Source organism: Pelecanus crispus, chromosome 26, assembly GCF_030463565.1.
Source record: "Pelecanus crispus isolate bPelCri1 chromosome 26, bPelCri1.pri, whole genome shotgun sequence".
In the NCBI taxonomy this organism is placed as follows: domain Eukaryota; kingdom Metazoa; phylum Chordata; class Aves; order Pelecaniformes; family Pelecanidae; genus Pelecanus; species Pelecanus crispus.
In genome coordinates, this window is record NC_134668.1 from 753,090 (window position 1) to 772,738 (window position 19,649).

At 73.7% G+C, this 19,649-nt stretch overlaps 2 protein-coding genes across 2 annotated transcripts in view; one reads left to right on the top strand and one right to left on the bottom strand.

Annotated features, from left to right (window-relative positions):
* Positions 1–772: 772 nt before the first annotated feature.
* The window catches only part of LOC142596013 (integrin beta-7-like), a 21,504-nt gene continuing 2,627 nt past the window's right edge, over positions 773–19,649 (bottom strand). The window contains 13 exon segments of the mRNA XM_075724869.1: positions 773–835; positions 933–986; positions 988–1,094; positions 3,574–3,718; positions 3,720–3,813; positions 6,414–6,636; positions 9,624–9,750; positions 9,752–9,848; positions 11,623–11,668; positions 11,671–11,809; positions 14,681–14,830; positions 14,904–14,993; positions 18,004–18,105. Coding sequence (XP_075580984.1) covers positions 773–835; positions 933–986; positions 988–1,094; positions 3,574–3,718; positions 3,720–3,813; positions 6,414–6,636; positions 9,624–9,750; positions 9,752–9,848; positions 11,623–11,668; positions 11,671–11,809; positions 14,681–14,830; positions 14,904–14,993; positions 18,004–18,105 — 1,437 coding nt within the window.
* On the top strand, positions 7,030–8,005 carry LOC142596083 (uncharacterized; the record flags this gene model as incomplete). Its single annotated transcript, XM_075725044.1, is given in 4 exon segments — positions 7,030–7,438; positions 7,477–7,610; positions 7,612–7,676; positions 7,990–8,005. Coding segments are annotated over 4 exon segments (624 nt in total), but the record flags the coding sequence as incomplete, so codon positions are not given.

Below are 19,649 nucleotides of genomic sequence, written 5' to 3' on the forward strand. Positions count from 1 at the left end.
GGGACATGGGGATGCGTGTTGGGGACATGGGTTGGGGATGCATGTTGAGGACGCACATTGCGGACACGTTGGGGACTTGTGTTGGGGACACGGGTTGGGGCCGAATGGGACACGGGTTGGGGACACACAGGGACACGTGTTGGGGAGGCATTGGGGACACGCATTGGGGACACACAGGGACACGTGTTGGGGGAGGCATTGGGGACACGGGTTGGGGACATACAGGGACACGTATTGGGGACACGGGTTGGGGACACACAGGGACACGTGTTGGGGAGGCATTGGGGACACGCATTGGGGACACACAGGGACACGTATTGGGGACACACAGGGACACGTGTTGGGGAGGCATTGGGGACACGCATTGGGGACACACAGGGACACGTATTGGGGACACGCATTGGGGACACACAGGGACACGTGTTGGGGAGGCATTGGGGACACGGGTTGGGGACACACAGGGACACGTGTTGGGGAGGCATTGGGGACACGGGTTGGGGACACACAGGGACACGTATTGGGGACACGCATTGGGGACACACAGGGACACGTTGGGGACACGCATTGGGGACACACAGGGACACGTGTTGGGGAGGCATTGGGGACACACAGGGACACGTGTTGGGGACACGGCGGCTCTGTTTATTGGGGTTCTTGCAGCACAGTAACGATGGGGACGCGAGCATGGGGGGGCTGGGGGTTGGGGGGTCCCTGGGGACGCAGCGGGGGTCGGCGGCGCACGGGGTGGTTTCGGGGGGTCCCCGGGGTCCCCTCAGCCCGGCCGGTAGCTGGGGTTGACGGTGGTGGTGGTGGCACTCCTGAAGAGGGGGTTGTTCTGCGGGGAGGACACGGGGGGGGCGGGTCACGGCTTTGGTTTGGGGGGTGGGGGGGGGGGGTGACCCCCACTTTGGGGGCGGGGGGGGGGCGGTCACCTCGGCCCAGCGCGCACGCTGCCGTTCCCGCTGGAAGCGCCGGTATTCCCGGCGGGTCGCGCAGCTCCAGGGAGAGGCGGCCCAGGCCCAGCGCCAGCAGCCCCAGCGCCACCGTCCCGGCCACCAGCCCGGCCGCCAGCCCGGCCGCGGGCCCTGCCCCGCCTGCGGGAGAGGCTCAGCGCCCGCCGTGGGGCCGGGGTGCACCCCACACCCGGCCGTGGGGCTGGGGTGCACCCACCCCACACCCACCCCCAAATCTGGCCGTGGGGCTGGGGTGTGACCCCTAACCCGGCCGTGGGGCTGGGGTGCGACCCCTAACCCGGCCGTGGGGCTGGGGTGCACCCACCCCACACCCACCCCCAAATCTGGCCGTGGGGCTGGGGTGTGACCCCTAACCCGGCCGTGGGGCTGGGGTGTGACCCCAAACCCAGCCATGGGGCTGGGGTGCGACCCCTAACCCAGCCGTGGGGCTGGGGTGCACCCACCCCACACCCACCCCCAAATCTGGCCGTGGGGCTGGGGTGCGACCCCTAACCCGGCCGTGGGGCTGGGGTGCACCCACCCCACACCCACCCCCAAATCTGGCCGTGGGGCTGGGGTGTGACCCCTAACCCGGCCGTGGGGCTGGGGTGTGACCCCAAACCCAGCCATGGGGCTGGGGTGCGACCCCTAACCCGGCCGTGGGGCTGGGGTGCACCCACCCCACACCCACCCCCAAATCTGGCCGTGGGGCTGGGGTGTGACCCCCTAACCCGGCCATGGGGCTGGGGTGCGACCCCCCAAACCCAGCCATGGGGCTGGGGTGCGACCCCTAACCTGGCCGTGGGGCTGGGCTGCGACCCCTAACCCGGCCGTGGGGCTGGGGTGCACCCACCCCACCCCCACCCCCAAATCTGGCCGTGGGGCTGGGGTGCGACCCCTAACCCGGCCGTGGGGCTGGGGTGCACCCACCCCAAACCCACCCACGGGGTCCCAGAGCTGCACCCACCCCAAACCCACCCATGGGGCCCCAGGGGTGCGCCCCCCCCCCCCTCCCCCCAGCAATGGGGTCCCATGGGTGCAAGGACCTCCCCCCCCCCCCCCCAAGGGTCCCTGTGGGATGCAAGGCCCCCCCTCCACGCCCCCACCCCCCGCCCCCAGCCACAGAGTCCCATGGGTGCAAGCACCCCCCACCCCGAGCATGGGGTCCCCTGGGGTGCAGGGTTTATTGGGGTGCAGGGACATCCCCTCCCCCAGGCACGGGGTCTCTTGGGGCATGGGGGTCCCTTAGGGTGCAGGGGGTCCCATGGGGCTCAGGGGTCCCATGGGGTGCAGGGGTCCCGTGGGGTGCAGGGGTCCCTTGGGGCATGGGGGTCCCTTAGGGTGCAGGGGGGTCCCATGGGGCTCAGGGGTCCCATGGGGTGCAGGGGTCCTGTGGGTGCAGGGGTCCGTGGGGTGCAGGGGTCCCATGGGGTGCAGGGGTCCCTTGGGGCATGGGGGTCCCGTGGGGCGCAGGGGTCCCGTGGGGCATGGGGGTCCCGTGGGGTGCAGGGGTCCTGTGGGGCATGGGGGTCCCGTGGGGTGCAGGGGTCCCTTGGGGTGCAGGGGTCCCGTGGGGTGCAGGGGTCCCGTGGGGCGCAGGGGTCCCGTGGGGTACAGGGGTCCCGTGGGGCGCAGGGGTCCCGTGGGGCGCAGGGGTCCCATGGGGTACAGGGGTCCCGTGGGGCGCAGGGGTCCCTTGGGGTGCAGGGGTCCCTTGGGGCATGGGGGTCCCTTGGGGCGCAGGGGTCCCGTGGGGCGCAGGGGTCCCATGGGGTACAGGGGTCCCGTGGGGCGCAGGGGTCCCTTGGGGTGCAGGGGTCCCATGGGGCATGGGGGTCCCTTGGGGTGCAGGGGTCCCGTGGGGCGCAGGGGTCCCATGGGGTGCAGGGGTCCCATGGGGTACAGGGGTCCCATGGGGCGCAGGGGTCCCTTGGGGTGCAGGGGTCCCATGGGGCATGGGGGTCCCTTGGGGTGCAGGGGTCCCGTGGGGCGCAGGGGTCCCATGGGGTGCAGGGGTCCCATGGGGTACAGGGGTCCCGTGGGGCGCAGGGGTCCCATGGGGTGCAGGGGTCCCTTGGGGCATGGGGGTCCCGTGGGGCGCAGGGGTCCTGTGGGGTGCAGGGGTCCCGTGGGGCGCAGGGGTCCCTTGGGGCATGGGGGTCCCTTGGGGTGCAGGGGTCCCTTGGGGCGCAGGGGTCCCGTGGGGTGCAGGGGTCCCGTGGGGCGCAGGGGTCCCATGGGGTGCAGGGGTCCCTTGGGGCATGGGGGTCCCGTGGGGCGCAGGGGTCCCGTGGGGTGCAGGGGTCCCTTGGGGTGCAGGGGTCCCGTGGGGTGCAGGGGTCCCTTGGGGCATGGGGGTCCCTTGGGGTGCAGGGGTCCCGTGGGGCGCAGGGGTCCCTTGGGGTGCAGGGGGTCCCTTGGGGCGCAGGGGTCCCGTGGGGCGCAGGGGTCCCATGGGGTGCAGGGGTCCCGTGGGGCGCAGGGGTCCCGTGGGGTGCAGGGGTCCCGTGGGGCGCAGGGGTCCCTTGGGGTGCAGGGGTCCCATGGGGTGCAGGGGTCCCGTGGGGCATGGGGTCCGGGGGGGGGGGGGTGGGGGTCCCCGGGGTGCCCCCGCACTCACCCTCCTCGGCCCAGACGCTCAGCGTCACCTCCCTGTCCCCCTCCTCCTCCTCCTCCTCCTCCTCGCCGCCCCCCTCGATGAGGAAGAGGAGGACGCGGCCGTCCTGGGTCTTCTCCCGGCACCAGGCGTGGGGGTCCGGGGGGGGGCGCGGGCAGCGCGCGGGCGGTGATGCGGGCGCAGGCGATGCTGCAGTTCCCCCGCAGCGGCCCCCGCCCGAAGGCGCCGCAGTCGGCGCAGTCCCTGGGGACCCCCGGCCCCGTCAGGCGCCCGCCTTGGCCCCCGACCCCCATAGCCCCCAGCCCTGGCCCCATAACCCCCCATAACCCCCCAGCCCTGGCCCCACACCCCCATAGCCCCCAGCCGTGGCCCCATAACCCCCCATAACCCCCCAGCCCTGGCCCCATAACCCCATAACCCCCAGCCCTGGCCCCATAACCCCCCATAACCCCCAGCCCTGGCCCCATAACCCCCCATAACCCCCAGCCCTGGCCCCACACCCCCATAGCCCCCAGCCCTGGCCCCATAACCCCCCATAGCCCCCAGCCCTGGCCCCATAACCCCCCATAACCCCCAGCCCTGGCCCCATAACCCCCCATAGCCCCCAGCCCTGGCCCCATAACCCCCCATAACCCCCAGCCCTGGCCCCATAACCCCCCATAGCCCCCAGCCCTGGCCCCACACCCCCATAACCCCCAGCCCTGGCCCCATAACCCCCCATAGCCCCCAGCCCTGGCCCCACACCCCCATAACCCCCAGCCCTGGCCCCATAACCCCCCATAGCCCCCAGCCCTGGCCCCATAACCCCATAACCCCCAGCCCTGGCCCCATAACCCCCCATAACCCCCCAGCCCTGGCCCCACACCCCCATAACCCCCAGCCCTGGCCCCATAACCCCCCATAACCCCCCAGCCCTGGCCCCATAACCCCCCATAACCCCCAGCCCTGGCCCCATAACCCCCCATAACCCCCCAGCCCTGGCCCCATAACCCCCCATAACCCCCAGCCCTGGCCCCACGCCCCCCCCCAGCCACCCCGTCCCACCACGCCCGTGTCCCCCGTGTCCCCCTCCCAGCCCCTGTCCCCATCTCCTCCCCCCCCCGTGTCCCCATCCCAGCTCCGGTCCCTGTCCCCGTACCCCCCGGCCACCCCACTCCCCCCATGTCCCCTGTCCCCATCCCCACACCCCCAGCCCCCCTGTCCCCTCCACGCCCGTGTCCCCAGTTCCCCCCTCCCATCACCCCCAGCCCCTCCATTGCCCTGTCCCCATCCCAGCCCCCCCAGCCCCCCGCCCGTGTCCCCGTCCCCAGCCCAGCCCTGTCCCCTGTCCCCATCCCACCACCCCCCCACCCGTGTCCCTGTCCCCATCCCAGCCCCCCCCCAGCCCCTCCATGCCCATCCCCTGTCCCCATCCCACTCCTGGACCCTGTCCCCGTACCCCCAGCCCCCCCCACCACCCCCAGCCCCCCACCCCTGTCCCCATCCCAACCCCAGTCCCTGTCCCCACACCCCCAGCCCCCCCAGCCCCTCCATGTCCCCGTCCCCATCCCACCACCCCCCACCCGTGTCCCCGTCCCCATCCCAACCCCAGTCCCTGTCCCCGTACCCCCAGCCCCCCCGTGCCCCTGTCCCCTGTCCCCATCCCACCACCCCCAGCCCCCCACCCCTGTCCCCATCCCAGTCCTGGACCCTGTCCCCCACACCCCCAGCCCCCACCACCACCCCCAGCCCCCCCCCCCGTCCCCATCCCAGCCCCAGTCCCTGTCCCTGTACCCCCACCCCCCCCGTGCCCCTGTCCCCTGTCCCCATCCCACCACCCCCAGCCCCCCACCCCTGTCCCCATCCCAGCCCCAGTCCCTGTCCCCACACCCCCAGCCCCCCCGTGCCCATCCCACCACCCCCAGCCCCCCACCCCTGTCCCCATCCCGGTCCTGGACCCTGTCCCCGTACCCCCAGCCCCCCCCACCACCCCCAGCCCCCCACCCCTGTCCCCATCCCAACCCCAGTCCCTGTCCCCACACCCCCAGCCCCCCCAGCCCCTCCATGTCCCCGTCCCCATCCCACCACCCCCCACCCCTGTCCCCATCCCAGCCCCAGTCCCTGTCCCCGTACCCCCACCCCCCCCGTGCCCCTGTCCCCTGTCCCCATCCCACCACCCCCAGCCCCCCGCCCCTGTCCCCATCCCAGTCCTGGACCCTGTCCCCACACCCCCAGCCCCCACCACCACCCCCAGCCCCCCACCCCGTCCCCATCCCAGCCCCAGTCCCTGTCCCTGTACCCCCACCCCCCCCGTGCCCCTGTCCCCATCCCCCCACCCCCCACCCATGTCCCCGTCCCCATCCCAGCCCCAGTCCCTGTACCCCCAGCCCCCCCCGTGCCCCTGTCCCCTGTCCCCATCCCACCACCCCCAGCCCCCCACCCCTGTCCCCATCCCAGTCCTGGACCCTGTCCCCGTACCCCCAGCCCCCACCACCACCCCCAGCCCCCCACCCCTGTCCCCATCCCAGTCCTGGACCCTGTCCCCACACCCCCAGCCCCCACCACCACCCCCAGCCCCAGTCCCTGTCCCTGTCCCCCCAGCCCCCCCTGTGCCCCTGTCCCCTGTCCCCATCCCACCACCCCCAGCCCCCCACCCCTGTCCCCATCCCAGCCCCAGTCCCTGTCCCCGTACCCCCAGCCCCCCCCACCACCCCCAGCCCCCCACCCCTGTCCCCATCCCAGCCCCAGTCCCTGTCCCCACACCCCCAGCCCCCCCCCGTCCCCTCCATGTCCCCGTCCCCATCCCCCCACCCCCCGCCCGTGTCCCCCTCCCACCCCACCCCGCCGCGGTGCGGGGGTCTCACCGGAGGCGCTGGCAGGGGGTGCGGCAGGAGGGGCAGCGCTGGCAGAGGGGTCCCACGTAGCCGGGCTGGCAGGCGCAGCTCCCGCAGACGCAGCGCCCGTGGCCGCTGCACTCGCGGCCGCCCCGCAGGCAGCCCCCGCGCCCCAGGCGGCACCCGCAGCCGCTGCCCCCGAAGCCCTCGCGGCACCGGCACCGCCCGCACACGCACTCGCCCCGCTGCGGGCCTGCGCGCCGCGCTGCCGTCACCCCGCCCCGACACCGTCACCCGCCCCGACGCCGTCACCCGCCCCGACGCCGTCACCCATCCCGACACCGTCACCCATCCTGACACTGTCACCCATCCCGACACCATCACCCGCCCCGACACCGTCACCCATCCCAACACCATCACCCACCCCGACGCCGTCACCCGCCCCGACGCCGTCACCCATCCCGACACCGTCACCCATCCCAACACCATCACCCGCCCCGACGCCGTCACCCGCCCCGACGCCGTCACCCATCCCGACACCATCACCCATCCGACACCGACACCCGCCCCGACACCGTCACCCATCCCGACACCAACACCTGCCCCGACACCAACACCTGCCCCGACACCGTCACCCGCCCCGACACCGACACCCACCCTGACACCGACACCCATCCCGACACCATCACCCATCCCGACACCGTCACCCATCCCGACACCGTCACCCATCCCGACACCATCACCCATCCCGACACCAACACCTGCCCCGACACCGTCACCCATCCCGACACCATCACCCATCCCGACACCGTCACCCATCCCAACACCATCACCCGCCCCGACACCATCACCCATCCCGACACCGTCACCCGCCCCGACACCAACACCTGCCCCGACACCATCACCCATCCCGACACCATCACCCGCCCCGACACCAACACCCGCCCCGACACCGTCACCCATCCCGACACCGTCACCCGCCCCGACACCGTCACCCGTCCTGACACCGTCACCCGCCCCGATGCCATCACCCGCCCCGACGCCGTCACCCGCCCGACACCGACACCCATCCCGACACTGTCACCCATCCCGACACCGTCACCTGCCCCGACACTGTCACCCCGCCCGACACCATCACCCGCCCCGACACCATCACCTGCCCCGACACCGTCACCCGCTGCGCTGCCGTCACCCGCCCCGACGCCATCACCCGCCCCAACACCATCACCCACCCCCAACACCGACACCCGCCCCGACACCGACACCCGCCCCAACACCATCACCCGTCCCAACGCCGTCACCCATCCTGACACCCCCCCCGACACCATCACCCGTCCTGACACCGTCACCCGCCCCGACACCGACACCCGCCCTGACACCGTCACCCATCCCGACACCGACACCCGCCCCGACACCGACACCCGCCCTGACACCATCACCCGCCCTGACACCGTCACCCGCTGCGCTGCCGTCACCCACCCCGACGCCATCACCCGCCCCCGACGGGGCCCCGACACCCCCCCACCATGGGACCCGCGGGACAGGGTGGGACCCGTGGGGATGGGACCCCCATGGGACGTGTGATTGGGACGGGACCCCCCCATAGGGACAGGGACGTGTGATGGGGACGGGACCCCCATGGGACATGTGATGGGGATGGGACCCTCATGGGGACAGGGGTGTGCGATGGGGACAGGACCCCCCATGGGACGTGTGATGGGGATGGGACCCCCATGGGACGTGGTGGGGACGGGACCCCCATGGGGACAGGGATGTGCGGTGGGGACGGGACCCCCATGGGCATGTGGTGGGGACAGGACCCCCATGGGACATGTGATGGGATGGGACCCCCATGGGGACAGGGATGTGCGATGGGGACAGGACCCCCATGGGACGTGGTGGGGACAGGACCCCCATGGGGATAGGGATGTTCAATGGGGACAGGACCCCCATGGGACGTGGTGGGGACAGGACCCCCATGGGACGTGGTGGGGACGGGACCCCCATGGGGACAGGGATGTGCGATGGGGACAGGACCCCCATGGGACGTGGTGGGGACAGGACCCCCATGGGGATAGGGATGTTCAATGGGGACAGGACCCCCATGGGACGTGGTGGGGACAGGACCCCCATGGGACGTGGTGGGGACGGGACCCCCATGGGGACAGGGATGTGCGATGGGGACAGGACCCCCATGGGACGTGGTGGGGACAGGACCCCCATGGGACGTGGTGGGGACGGGACCCCCATGGGGACAGGGATGTGCGATGGGGACAGGACCCCCATGGGACGTGGTGGGGACGGGACCCCCATGGGACACGGTGGGGACGGGACCCCCATGGGGACAGGGATGTGCGATGGGGACGGGACCCCCATGGGACGTGGTGGGGACGGGACCCCCATGGGGACAGGGATGTTCAATGGGGACAGGACCCCCATGGGACACGGTGGTGACGGGACCCCCATGGGGACAGGGATGTGCGATGGGGACAGGACCCCCATGGGACGCGGTGGGGACAGGACCCCCATGGGGACAGGGACGTGCGGTGGGGACGGGACCCGTGGGGACAGGACCCGTGGTGGGGATGGGACGCCCATGGGACATATGAAGGGGGTGGGGCCCCCCGGGGACAGGGATGGGACCATGGCCGGGTTTGGGGTCCCCCCGGGTCCCCCCACGTCCCCACATCCCCCATGTCCCCCCCATGTCCCTGTGTCCCTCCATGTCCCCACATCCTCCCATAACCCCCCATGTCCCCCCATGTCCCCGTGTCCCCCTGTGCCCCCCCATGTCCCCCTGTGTCCCCCCATGTCCCCCTATGTCCCCGTGTCCCCCCCATGTCCCCCCATGTCCCCCCATGTCCCCGTGTCCCCCCGTGTCCCCCCATGTCCCCCTGTCCCCGTGTCCCCCTATGTCCCCCTGTCCCCCCATGTCCCCGTGTCCCCCAATGTCCCTGTGCCCCCCCATATCCCACCATGTCCCCGTGTCCCCCCGTGTCCCCCCCATGTCCCCCCATATCCCACCATGTCCCCGTGTGTCCCCGTGTCCCCCCCATGTCCCCCCATGTCCCCCCATGTCCCCGTGTCCCCCTGTGTCCCCCCATGTCCCCCCATGTCCCCATGTCCCCCTGTGTCCCCCCATGTCCCCTGTCCCCGTGTCCCCCCATGTCCCCGTGTCCCCCCATATCCCCCCATGTCCCCGTGTCCCCCCGTGTCCCCCCGTCCCCGTCCCCTGCCCACCTCCGCAGGGCAGCCCCTCGTGCCGCTCGCAGGCGCCGCTGTCGCACTGGCAGTGGGAGCCGCTCAGCCCGGGGGGGCACTCGCAGGCGCCGCAGACGCAGCGGCCCCGCCCGCTGCAGGGGGGGCCCGGTGCTGTTGGGGGGCCGGCAGCCCCCCGCCGCCTCCGCCGCCTCCGCCGCCGCCCCCTCGCACTCGCACCGGCGGCCCCGGCGGCCCCCCAGGCACCTGGGGGGCAGACAGGGTTGGCCCTAGGGACCCCCACTGCCCCATGGACCCCCACTATGCCCCACTGACCCCCACTGCCCCACGGACCCCCACTGCCCCACGGACCCCCACTATGCCCCACGGACCCCCACTATGCCCCATGGACCCCCCACTGCCCACGGACCCCCACTGCCCCATGGACCCCCACTGCCCCACGGACCCCCACTGCCCCATGGACCCCCACTATGCCCATGGACCCCCCACTGCCCCACGGACCCCCACTATGCCCCATGGACCCCCCACTGCCCCATGGACCCCCACTGCCCCACGGACCCCCACTGCCCATGGACCCCCACTATGCCCATGGACCCCCACTGCCCCACGGACCCCCACTATGCCCCATGGACCCCCACTATGCCCCATGGACCCCCACTGCCCCATGGACCCCCACTATGCCCCATGGACCCCCACTGCCCCACGGACCCCCACTGCCCCACGGACCCCCACTATGCCCCATGGACCCCCACTGCCCCATGGACCCCCCACTGCCCCATGGACCCCCCACTATGCCCCATGGACCCCCACTGCCCCACGGACCCCACTGCCCACGGACCCCCACTGCCCTATGGACCCCCCACTATGCCCCATGGACCCCCACTGCCCCACGGACCCCCACTGCCCCATGGACCCCCCACTATGCCCCATGGACCCCCACTATGCCCATGGACCCCCACTTTGCCCCACAGACCCCCCACTCTGCCCCCCAGGCCCCCCCATGGACCCTCCCCCCAGCCCCCCCCCGAACCCCTCCCTTCTGGCCCCCCCATTGCCCCTCACCCCACCCCATGGACCCTCCCCCCACACCCTCAGCCCACCCCCTGGGCTCCCCCCCTCCTCCCCAGCCCCCACATTGCCCCTCAGCCCAGCTCATAGACCCTCCCCCAACACCCCCAGCCCCTTGCCCACCCCCTTGCCCCCCACCCTGCCCCCAGGCCCCCCCACTGCCCTTCATCCTGCCCCACAGAACCCCACCCTGCCCCCCAGGCCCCCCCACTGCCCTTCATCCTGCCCCACAGACCCCCACCCTGCCCCCCAGCCCCCCCCACTGCCCTTCATCCTGCCCCACAGAACCCCACCCTGCCCCCCAGGCCCCCCCACTGCCCTTCATCCTGCCCCACAGACCCCCACCCTGCCCCCCAGGCCCCCCCACTGCCCTTCATCCTGCCCCACAGACCCCCACCCTGCCCCCCAGGCCCCCACTGCCCTTCATCCTGCCCCACAGACCCCCACCCTGCCCCCCAGCCCCCCCCACTGCCCTTCATCCTGCCCCACAGACCCCCACCCTGCCCCCCAGCCCCCCCCACTGCCCTTCATCCTGCCCCACAGACCCCCACCCTGCCCCCAGGCCCCCCCACTGCCCTTCATCCTGCCCCACAGACCCCCCACTGCCCTTCATCCTGCCCCACAGAACCCCACCCTGCCCCCCAGGCCCCCCACTGCCCTTCATCCTGCCCACAGACCCCCCCACTGCCCTTCATCCTGCCCCACAGAACCCCACCCTGCCCCCACAGACCCCCACCCTGCCCCCAGGCCCCCCACTGCCCTTCATCCTGCCCCACAGACCCCCACCCTGCCCCCCAGGCCCCCCACTGCCCTTCATCCTGCCCCACAGACCCCACCCTGCCCCCCAGACCCCCACCCTGCCCCCCAGGCCCCCCCACTGCCCTTCATCCTGCCCCACAGACCCCCACCCTGCCCCCCAGGCCCCCCCAGCCCCCGGCCCCCCGCCCCACACCTGCAGACCCCGCAGAGCAGGCTGCCGTTGTGGCAGAGGGGGGCCTGGGCTGCTGGTGGGTGCAGGAGCACCCGCAGAGGGTCCCCAGCTCCAGGCTCAGCTCCTCCGAGAAGCCCAGCACCCGCAGCCCCACGCGCTGCGGGGACCCCAGGCAGGCGCCCGCCCGCACCCGCACCGTGAAGGTCACCTGTGGGTGGGGGAGGGACACCCGTGGGGACACCCAAGGCACGGGGGGGCACCCACGGGGACACCCACGGCATGGGGGGCACCCACAGAGACACACAGGGTTTGGGGGGCACCCACGGGGACACCCACGGCATGGGGGGGCACCCACAGTGCAGGGACACCCGTGGGGACACCCCCAGGGACACCCATGGGGACACCCACGGCATGGGGGGGCACCCACAGAGACACACAAGGCACGGGGGGCACCCACGGGGACACCCACGGGGACACCCACGGCATGGGGGGGCACCCACAGGGACACCCACGGCATGGGGGGGCACCCACGGAGACACACAGGGTTTGGGGGGCACCCACGGGGACACCCACGGCATGGGGGGCACCCACAGAGACACACAGGGTTTGGGGGGCACCCACGGGGCACCCACGGCACGGGGGGGCACCCACAGAGACACACAGGGTTTGGGGGGCACCCACGGGGGTTTGGGGGCACCCGTGGGGACACCCACGGGGACACCCACAGCATGGTGGGGCACCCACAGAGGCACACAAGGCACGGGGGGCACCCACGGGGACACACAAGGCATGGGGGGCACCCACGGGGACACCCATGGGGACACCCACGGCATGGGGGCACCCACAGGGACACCCATGGGGGGCACCCACGGGGACACCCAAGGCATGGGGGGCACCCACAGTGCAGGGACACCCCGTGGGGACACCCCCAGGGACACCCACAGGGACACCCACGGCACGGGGGGCACCCACAGGGACACCCACGGCACGGGGGGCACCCACGGGGACATCCAGGGCACGGGGGGGCACCCACGGAGACACACAAGGCTTGGGGGGCACCCACAGAGACACACAGGGTTTGGGGGGCACCCACGGGGACACCCACGGCATGGGGGGCACCCACAGAGACACACAAGGCACAGGGGGGCACCCACGGGGACACACAAGGCATGGGGGGGCACCCACAGAGACACACAGGGCTTGGGGGGCACCCACGGGGACACCCATGGGGACACCCACAGCATGGGGGGGCACCCACAGAGACACACAAAGCACGGGGGGCACCCACGGGGACACCCACGGCATGGGGGGCACCCACAGAGACACACAGGGTTTGGGGGGCACCCACGGGGGCACCCACGGCATGGGGGGGCACCCACGGAGACACACAGGGCTTGGGGGGTACCCACGGGGACACCCACAGCATGGGGGGCACCCGTGGCAAAGGGGCACCCGTGGGGACACCCACGGGGACATCCAGGGCATGGGGGGGCACCCACAGAGACACACAGGGTTTGGGGGGCACCCACGGGGACACCCACGGCACGGGGGGGCACCCACGGAGACACACAGGGCTTGGGGGGCACCCACGGGGACACCCATGGGGGGCACCCACGGGGACACCCACGGCATGGGGGGGCACCCACGGAGACACACAGGGTTTGGGGGGCACCCACGGGGACACACAAGGCATGGGGGGCACCCACAGTGCAGGGACACCCGTGGGGACACCCCCAGGGACACCCATGGGGACACCCACGGCACGGGGGGGCACCCACAGAGACACACAAGGCACGCGCAGACGGGTCGGACGCACAGACACGCAGGACAAGGGGACACGGGCGGGTGCAGGATCGGTCCCGGGGGCTGGGGGGCTCTGCCCCCCCCCCGCCCCCCCACGTGTCCCTCTGTGTGTCCCCCCAGTCCCCCCCGTGTCCCCCACATCCCCCCATGTCCCCCTGTGCCCCCCATCCCCCCTCCGTGTCCCCCACATCCCCGTGTGTCCCCCACGCCCCCCCATGTGCCCCCCCACATCTCCCCAGGTGCCCCCCCACACCCCCCATGTCCCCCCGTGTCCCCCCATGTGCCCCCCCACACCCCCCACACCCCCTGGTGCCCCCCCATGTCCCCCCCCCCACGCCCCCCACACCCCCTGGTGCACCCCCATGTCCCCCCCCCACGCCCCCACACCCCTGGTGCCCCCCCATGTCCCCCCCCCACGCCCCCACACCCCCTGGTGCCCCCCCATGTCCCCCCCCACGCCCCCCACACCCCCTGGTGCCCCCCCATGTCCCCCCCCCACGCCCCCCACACCCCCTGGTGCCCCCCCATGTCCCCCCCCCCACGCCCCCCATGTCCCCCCGTGTCCCCCCATGTGCCCCCCCCCACGCCCCCCATGTCCCCCCGTGTCCCCCATGTGCCCCCCCATGCCCCCCCCACGCCCCCCATGTCCCCCTCGTGTCCCCCCATGTCCCCCTGTGCCCCCCCACGCCCCCCACACCCCCTGGTGCCCCCCCATGTCCCCCCCGTGTCCCCCCATGTGCCCCCCCACGCCCCCCACACCCCCTGGTGCCCCCCATGTGCCCCTCCACCCCCCCCACACCCCCTGGTGCCCCCCCATGTCCCCCCCCACGCCCCCCATGTCCCCCCGTGTGCCCCCCCACGCCCCCCACACCCCCTGGTGCCCCCCCATGTCCCCCCCCCCCACCCCCCCATGTCCCCCCATGCCCCCCCATGTGCCCCCCCACGCCCCCCATGTCCCCCCATGTCCCCCCATGTGCCCCCCCACGCCCCCCACACCCCTTGGTGCCCCCCCATGTGCCCCCCCACACCCCCCACACCCCCTGGTGCCCCCCCCATGTCCCCCCCCCACGCCCCCCATGTCCCCCCGTGTGCCCCCCCACACCCCCCACACCCCCTGGTGCCCCCCATGTCCCCCCCCCCACGCCCCCCATGTCCCCCCATGTCCCCCCCTGTGCCCCCCCACACCCCCCACACCCCCTGGTGTCCCCCCATGTGCCCCCCCACACACCCCCCGTGTCCCCCCCCCCCCCGCCCCCCGCGCCCCCCCGTCCCCCACCTCCTGGTTGACGCGGACGCCGGCGCAGAAGCCGCCGTGGGGCCGGGGGGGCCCGGGGGGGCCGGGGGGGCCCCCGCAGTGGGACTGGTAGCTGAGGCTGATGCCGGGGGGCAGCGGCGAGTGCTGCAGCTCCACCGTGGACGAGAGGCTCTGGGGGGGCACCCAGGGGTGTCAGCGCCCAGCGGCGGCGCGGGGGGGCCGGGGGTCCCCGCGCCCCACTCACGCTGTAGGCGTCGGCGATGAGCTGCACCACGTTGCTGGAGTCCTCCCGCAGCTCCCCCACCACCGACTTGGGGATCAGGCGGCTCAGCTCCTGCGCGGGGACGGCGTCAGCGGGGACCCCCACCCCACGGACCCCCACCCACCCTGTGGGGACCCCCACCCCACGGAGCCACAACCACCCAGCGGGGACCCCCACCCCACGGACCCCACTGCGCCGGGACCCCCCACCCCACGGAGCCCCACTGCGCCGGGACCCCCACCCCACGGACCCCCACTGCGCCGGGACCCCCCACCCCACGAACCCCGCCCACCCAGCGGGGACCCCCACCCCACGGACCCCCACTGCACCGGGACCCCCACCCCACGAACCCCGCCCACCCAGCGGGGACCCCCACCCCACGGACCCCCACTGCGCCGGGACCCCCCACCCCACGAACCCCGCCCACCCAGCGGGGACCCCCACCCCCACGGACCCCCACTGCGCCGGGACCCCCCACCCCACGGAGCCCCACTGCGCCGGGACCCCCACCCCACGGACCCCGCCCACCCAGCGGGACCCCCACCCCACGGACCCCCCACTGCGCCGGGACCCCCACCCCACGGAGCCCCACTGCGCCGGGACCCCCACCCCACGGACCCCCACCCACACAGCGGGGACCCCCACCCCACGGAGCCCCAACCACCCACCAGGGACCCCCACCCCACGGACTCCCACCCACACAGCAGGGACCCCACCCCACGGAGCCACACCCACCCAGCGGGGACCCCCACCCCACGGACCCCGCCCACCCAGCGGGGACCCCCACCCCACGGACCCCCACTGCGCCGGGACCCCCACCCCACGGAGCCCCACTGCGCCGGGACCCCCACCCCACGGACCCCCGCCCACCCAGCGGGGACCCCCACCCCACGGACCCCCACTGCGCCGGGACCCCCACCCCACGGACCCCCACTGCGCCGGGACCCCCACCCCACGAACCCCGCCCACCCAGCGGGGACCCCCACCCCACGGACCCCCACTGCGCCGGGACCCCCACCCCACGGAGCCCCACTGCGCCGGGACCCCACCCCACGGACCCCGCCCACCCAGCGGGGACCCCCACCCCACGGACCCCCACTGCGCCGGGACCCCCACCCCACGGAGCCCCACTGCGCCGGGACCCCCACCCCACGAACCCCGCCCACCCAGCGGGACCCCCACCCCACGGACCCCCACTGCGCCGGGACCCCCACCCCACGGAGCCCCACTGCGCCGGGACCCCCACCCCACGGACCCCGCCCACCAGCGGGGACCCCCACCCCACGGACCCCCACTGCGCCGGGACCCCCACCCCACGGAGCCCCACTGCGCCGGGACCCCCACCCCACGAACCCCGCCCACCCAGCGGGGACCCCCACCCCACGGACCCCCACTGCGCCGGGACCCCCACCCCACGGACCCCCACTGCGCCAGGACCCCCACCCCATGGAGCCCCACTGCGCCGGGACCCCCACCCCACGGACCCCGCCCACCCAGCGGGGACCCCCACCCCACGGACCCCCACTGCGCCGGGACCCCCCACCCCACGGAGCCCACTGCGCCGGGACCCCCACCCCACGGACCCCGCCCACCCAGCGGGGACCCCCACCCCACGGACCCCCACTGCGCGGGACCCCCACCCCACGGACCCCGCCCACCCTGCGGGGACCCCCACCCCATGGACCCCCGCCCACACAGCGGGGACCCCCACCCCACGGACCCCCACTGCGCCGGGACCCCCACCCCACGGACCCCCGCCCACACAGCGGGGACCCCCACCCCACGGACCCCACCCACCCAGCGGGGACCCCCACCCCACGGACCCCCACCCACACAGCAGGGACCCCCACCCCACGGACCCCACCCACCCAGCGGGGACCCCCACCCCACGGACCCCGCCCACCCAGCGGGGACCCCCACCCCACGGACCCCCACTGCGCCGGGACCCCCACCCCACGGAGCCCCACTGCGCCGGGACCCCCACCCCCACGGAGCCACACCCACCCAGCGGGGACCCCCAACCCATGGACCCCCACTGCGCCGGGACCCCCACCCCACGGACACCCACCCACCCAACGGGGACCCCCACCCCACGCACTCCCACCCACCCAGAGGGGACCCCCACCCCACGGACCCCAACCACCCACCAGGGACCCCCACCCCACGGAGCCACACCCACACAGCGGGGACCCCCACCCCACGGACCCCCACTGCGCCGGGACCCCCACCCCACGAACCCCGCCCACCCAGCGGGGACCCCCACCCCACGGAGCCCCACTGCGCCGGGACCCCCACCCCACGAACCCCGCCCACCCAGCGGGGACCCCCACCCCACGGACCCCCACTGCGCCGGGACCCCCACCCCACGGACCCCACCGCACCAGGACCCCCACCCCACGGACCGCCCCACCGCTCCGGGACCCCCCACCCACTGCAGCCGGGACCCCCCACCCCAGTGGGACCCCCCCACCCACCCAGCCGGGACCCCTTGACCCAGCCAGGACCCCCACCCCCACCCCAGCCGGGCCCCCCCACCCCGCTGGGACACCCCACTGCACCGGGACCCCCACCCCCGCAGCCGGGCCCCCCCACCCAGCCAGGACCCCCACCCCCACCCCAGCCGGGCCCCCCACCCCGCTGGGACACCCCACTGCACCGGGACGGACCCCCACCCCCGCAGCCGGGCCCCCCCCACCCCAGCCAAGACCCCCCACCCCCACCCCAGCCGGGCCCCCCCACCCCGCTGGGACACCCCACTGCCACCGGACCCCCACCCCCCCAGCCGGGCCCCCCCACCCCAGCCAGGACCCCCACCCCCACCCCAGCCGGGCCCCCCCACCCCGCTGGGACACCCCACTGCACCGGGACCCCCACCCCGCAGCCGGGCCCCCCCACCCCAGCCAGGACCCCCACCCCCACCCCCCCAGCCAGCCCCCCCTAGCCGGGCCCCCCCACCCCAGCCAGGACCCCACACCCCACCCCGCCGGGCCCCCCACCCCCCCAGCCGGGCCCCCCCCCCCCAGTGGGACCCCCCCCCGCCCCAGCCAGGCCCCCCCAGCGGGCCCCCCCCGCTGGCCCCCACCTGGTAGATGGGCACGGTGAAGAAGAGGCCGGTGACGGCGAAGATGGGCTGGATGTTGGCGGCCGAGAGCACCTGGGCCAAGTGGCCCACCGAGGGGTAGTCCTGCACGGCGGGGGGGCGTGGGTGCTGGGGCACCCGCCCCCCAACCCCCCCAAACCCCCCCCAAACTCCCAAACCCCCCCAAAATGCCCCAACCCCCCAAACTCCCACCCCCCCCAAATCACCCAAAACCCCCCCAACCCCAAACCCCCCCCAAATGCCCCAAACCCCCAAAACCCCTAAAACGCCTCAAACCCCCCAAAACCCCCCAAACACCCCCCAAACACCCCCCAAAACCCCCAACCCCTCCAAACCCCCCTAAACCCCCAACCCCTCCAACCCCCCCCCAAACCCCCAACCCCCCCACATGCCCAAACCCCCCAACCCACCCCAAACCCCCCAAGCCCCCAAAACCCCCAAACCCCCCAAAACCCCCCAAAATCCCCCAAAACCTCCACACCCCCCCAAACCCCAACCCCTCCAAACCCCCCCAAACCCCAACCCCCCCCCAAATCCCCCAAACCCCCCCAAACACCCCCAAACCCCCCAAACCCCCCAAACACCCCAAACCCACCCCACACCACCCCAAACCCCCCCAAAATCCCCAAAACCCCCCCAAAATCACCAACCCCCAAACCCCCAAACCCCCCAAAACCTCCAACCCCCAAACCCCCAAACCCCCCAAACACCCAACCCCCAAACCCCCCCAAACCCCCCAAACCCCCCAACACCCCCCCAAATCCCCCAAACCCCCCAAAACACCCAAACCCCCCAACCCCCCCAAACCCCCCCAAAACCCCCCAACCCCCCCAACACCCCCCAAAACCCCCAACCCCCCCACACCCCCACCCCCCACCCCCCACCCCCCACCCCAACCCTCCACAACCCCCCCCCCACCCCCCACCCCCCCCCAAAACACCCAACCCTCCAAATCCCCCCACCCCCCCAAAACCCCCCAACCCACCAACCCCCAAACCCCCACACCACCAACCCCCCCCAACCCCCCAACCCCAACCCCCCCAAACCTCCAATCCCCCCAAACCCCCAAACCCCCCCCAAAACCCCCCCAAAACCCCCAACCCTCCAAATCCCCCCAAACCCCCAAAACCCCCCAAAACCCCCCAAAACCTCCAAACCCCCCCAAACCCCCCAAAACCCCCAAACCCCCAAAACCTCCAAAGCCCCCCAAACCCCAAAACCCCCCAAAACCCCCCAAAACCCCCAAACCCTCCAAATCCCCCCCAAACCCCCAAACCCCCCAAAACCCCCCAAAACCTCCAAACCCTCCAAACCCCCAAAACCTTCAAACCCCCCAAACCCCCCCAAAACCCCCCAAAACACCCAAACCCTCCAAATCCCCCCAAAACCCCCCAAAACCCCAAACCCTCCAAACCCCCCAAAACCTCCAAACCCCCCCAAACCCCCCAAACCCCCCAAAACCCCAAACCCTCCAAACCCCCCAAACCCCCAAACCCCCCAAACCCCCAAAACCCCCAAACCCTCCAAACCCCCCCAAACCCCCCAAACCCCACCAAAACCCCCCAAAATCCCCAAAACCCCCAAAACCCCCCAAAATGCCCCAAACCCCCCAAAACCCCCCCAAACCC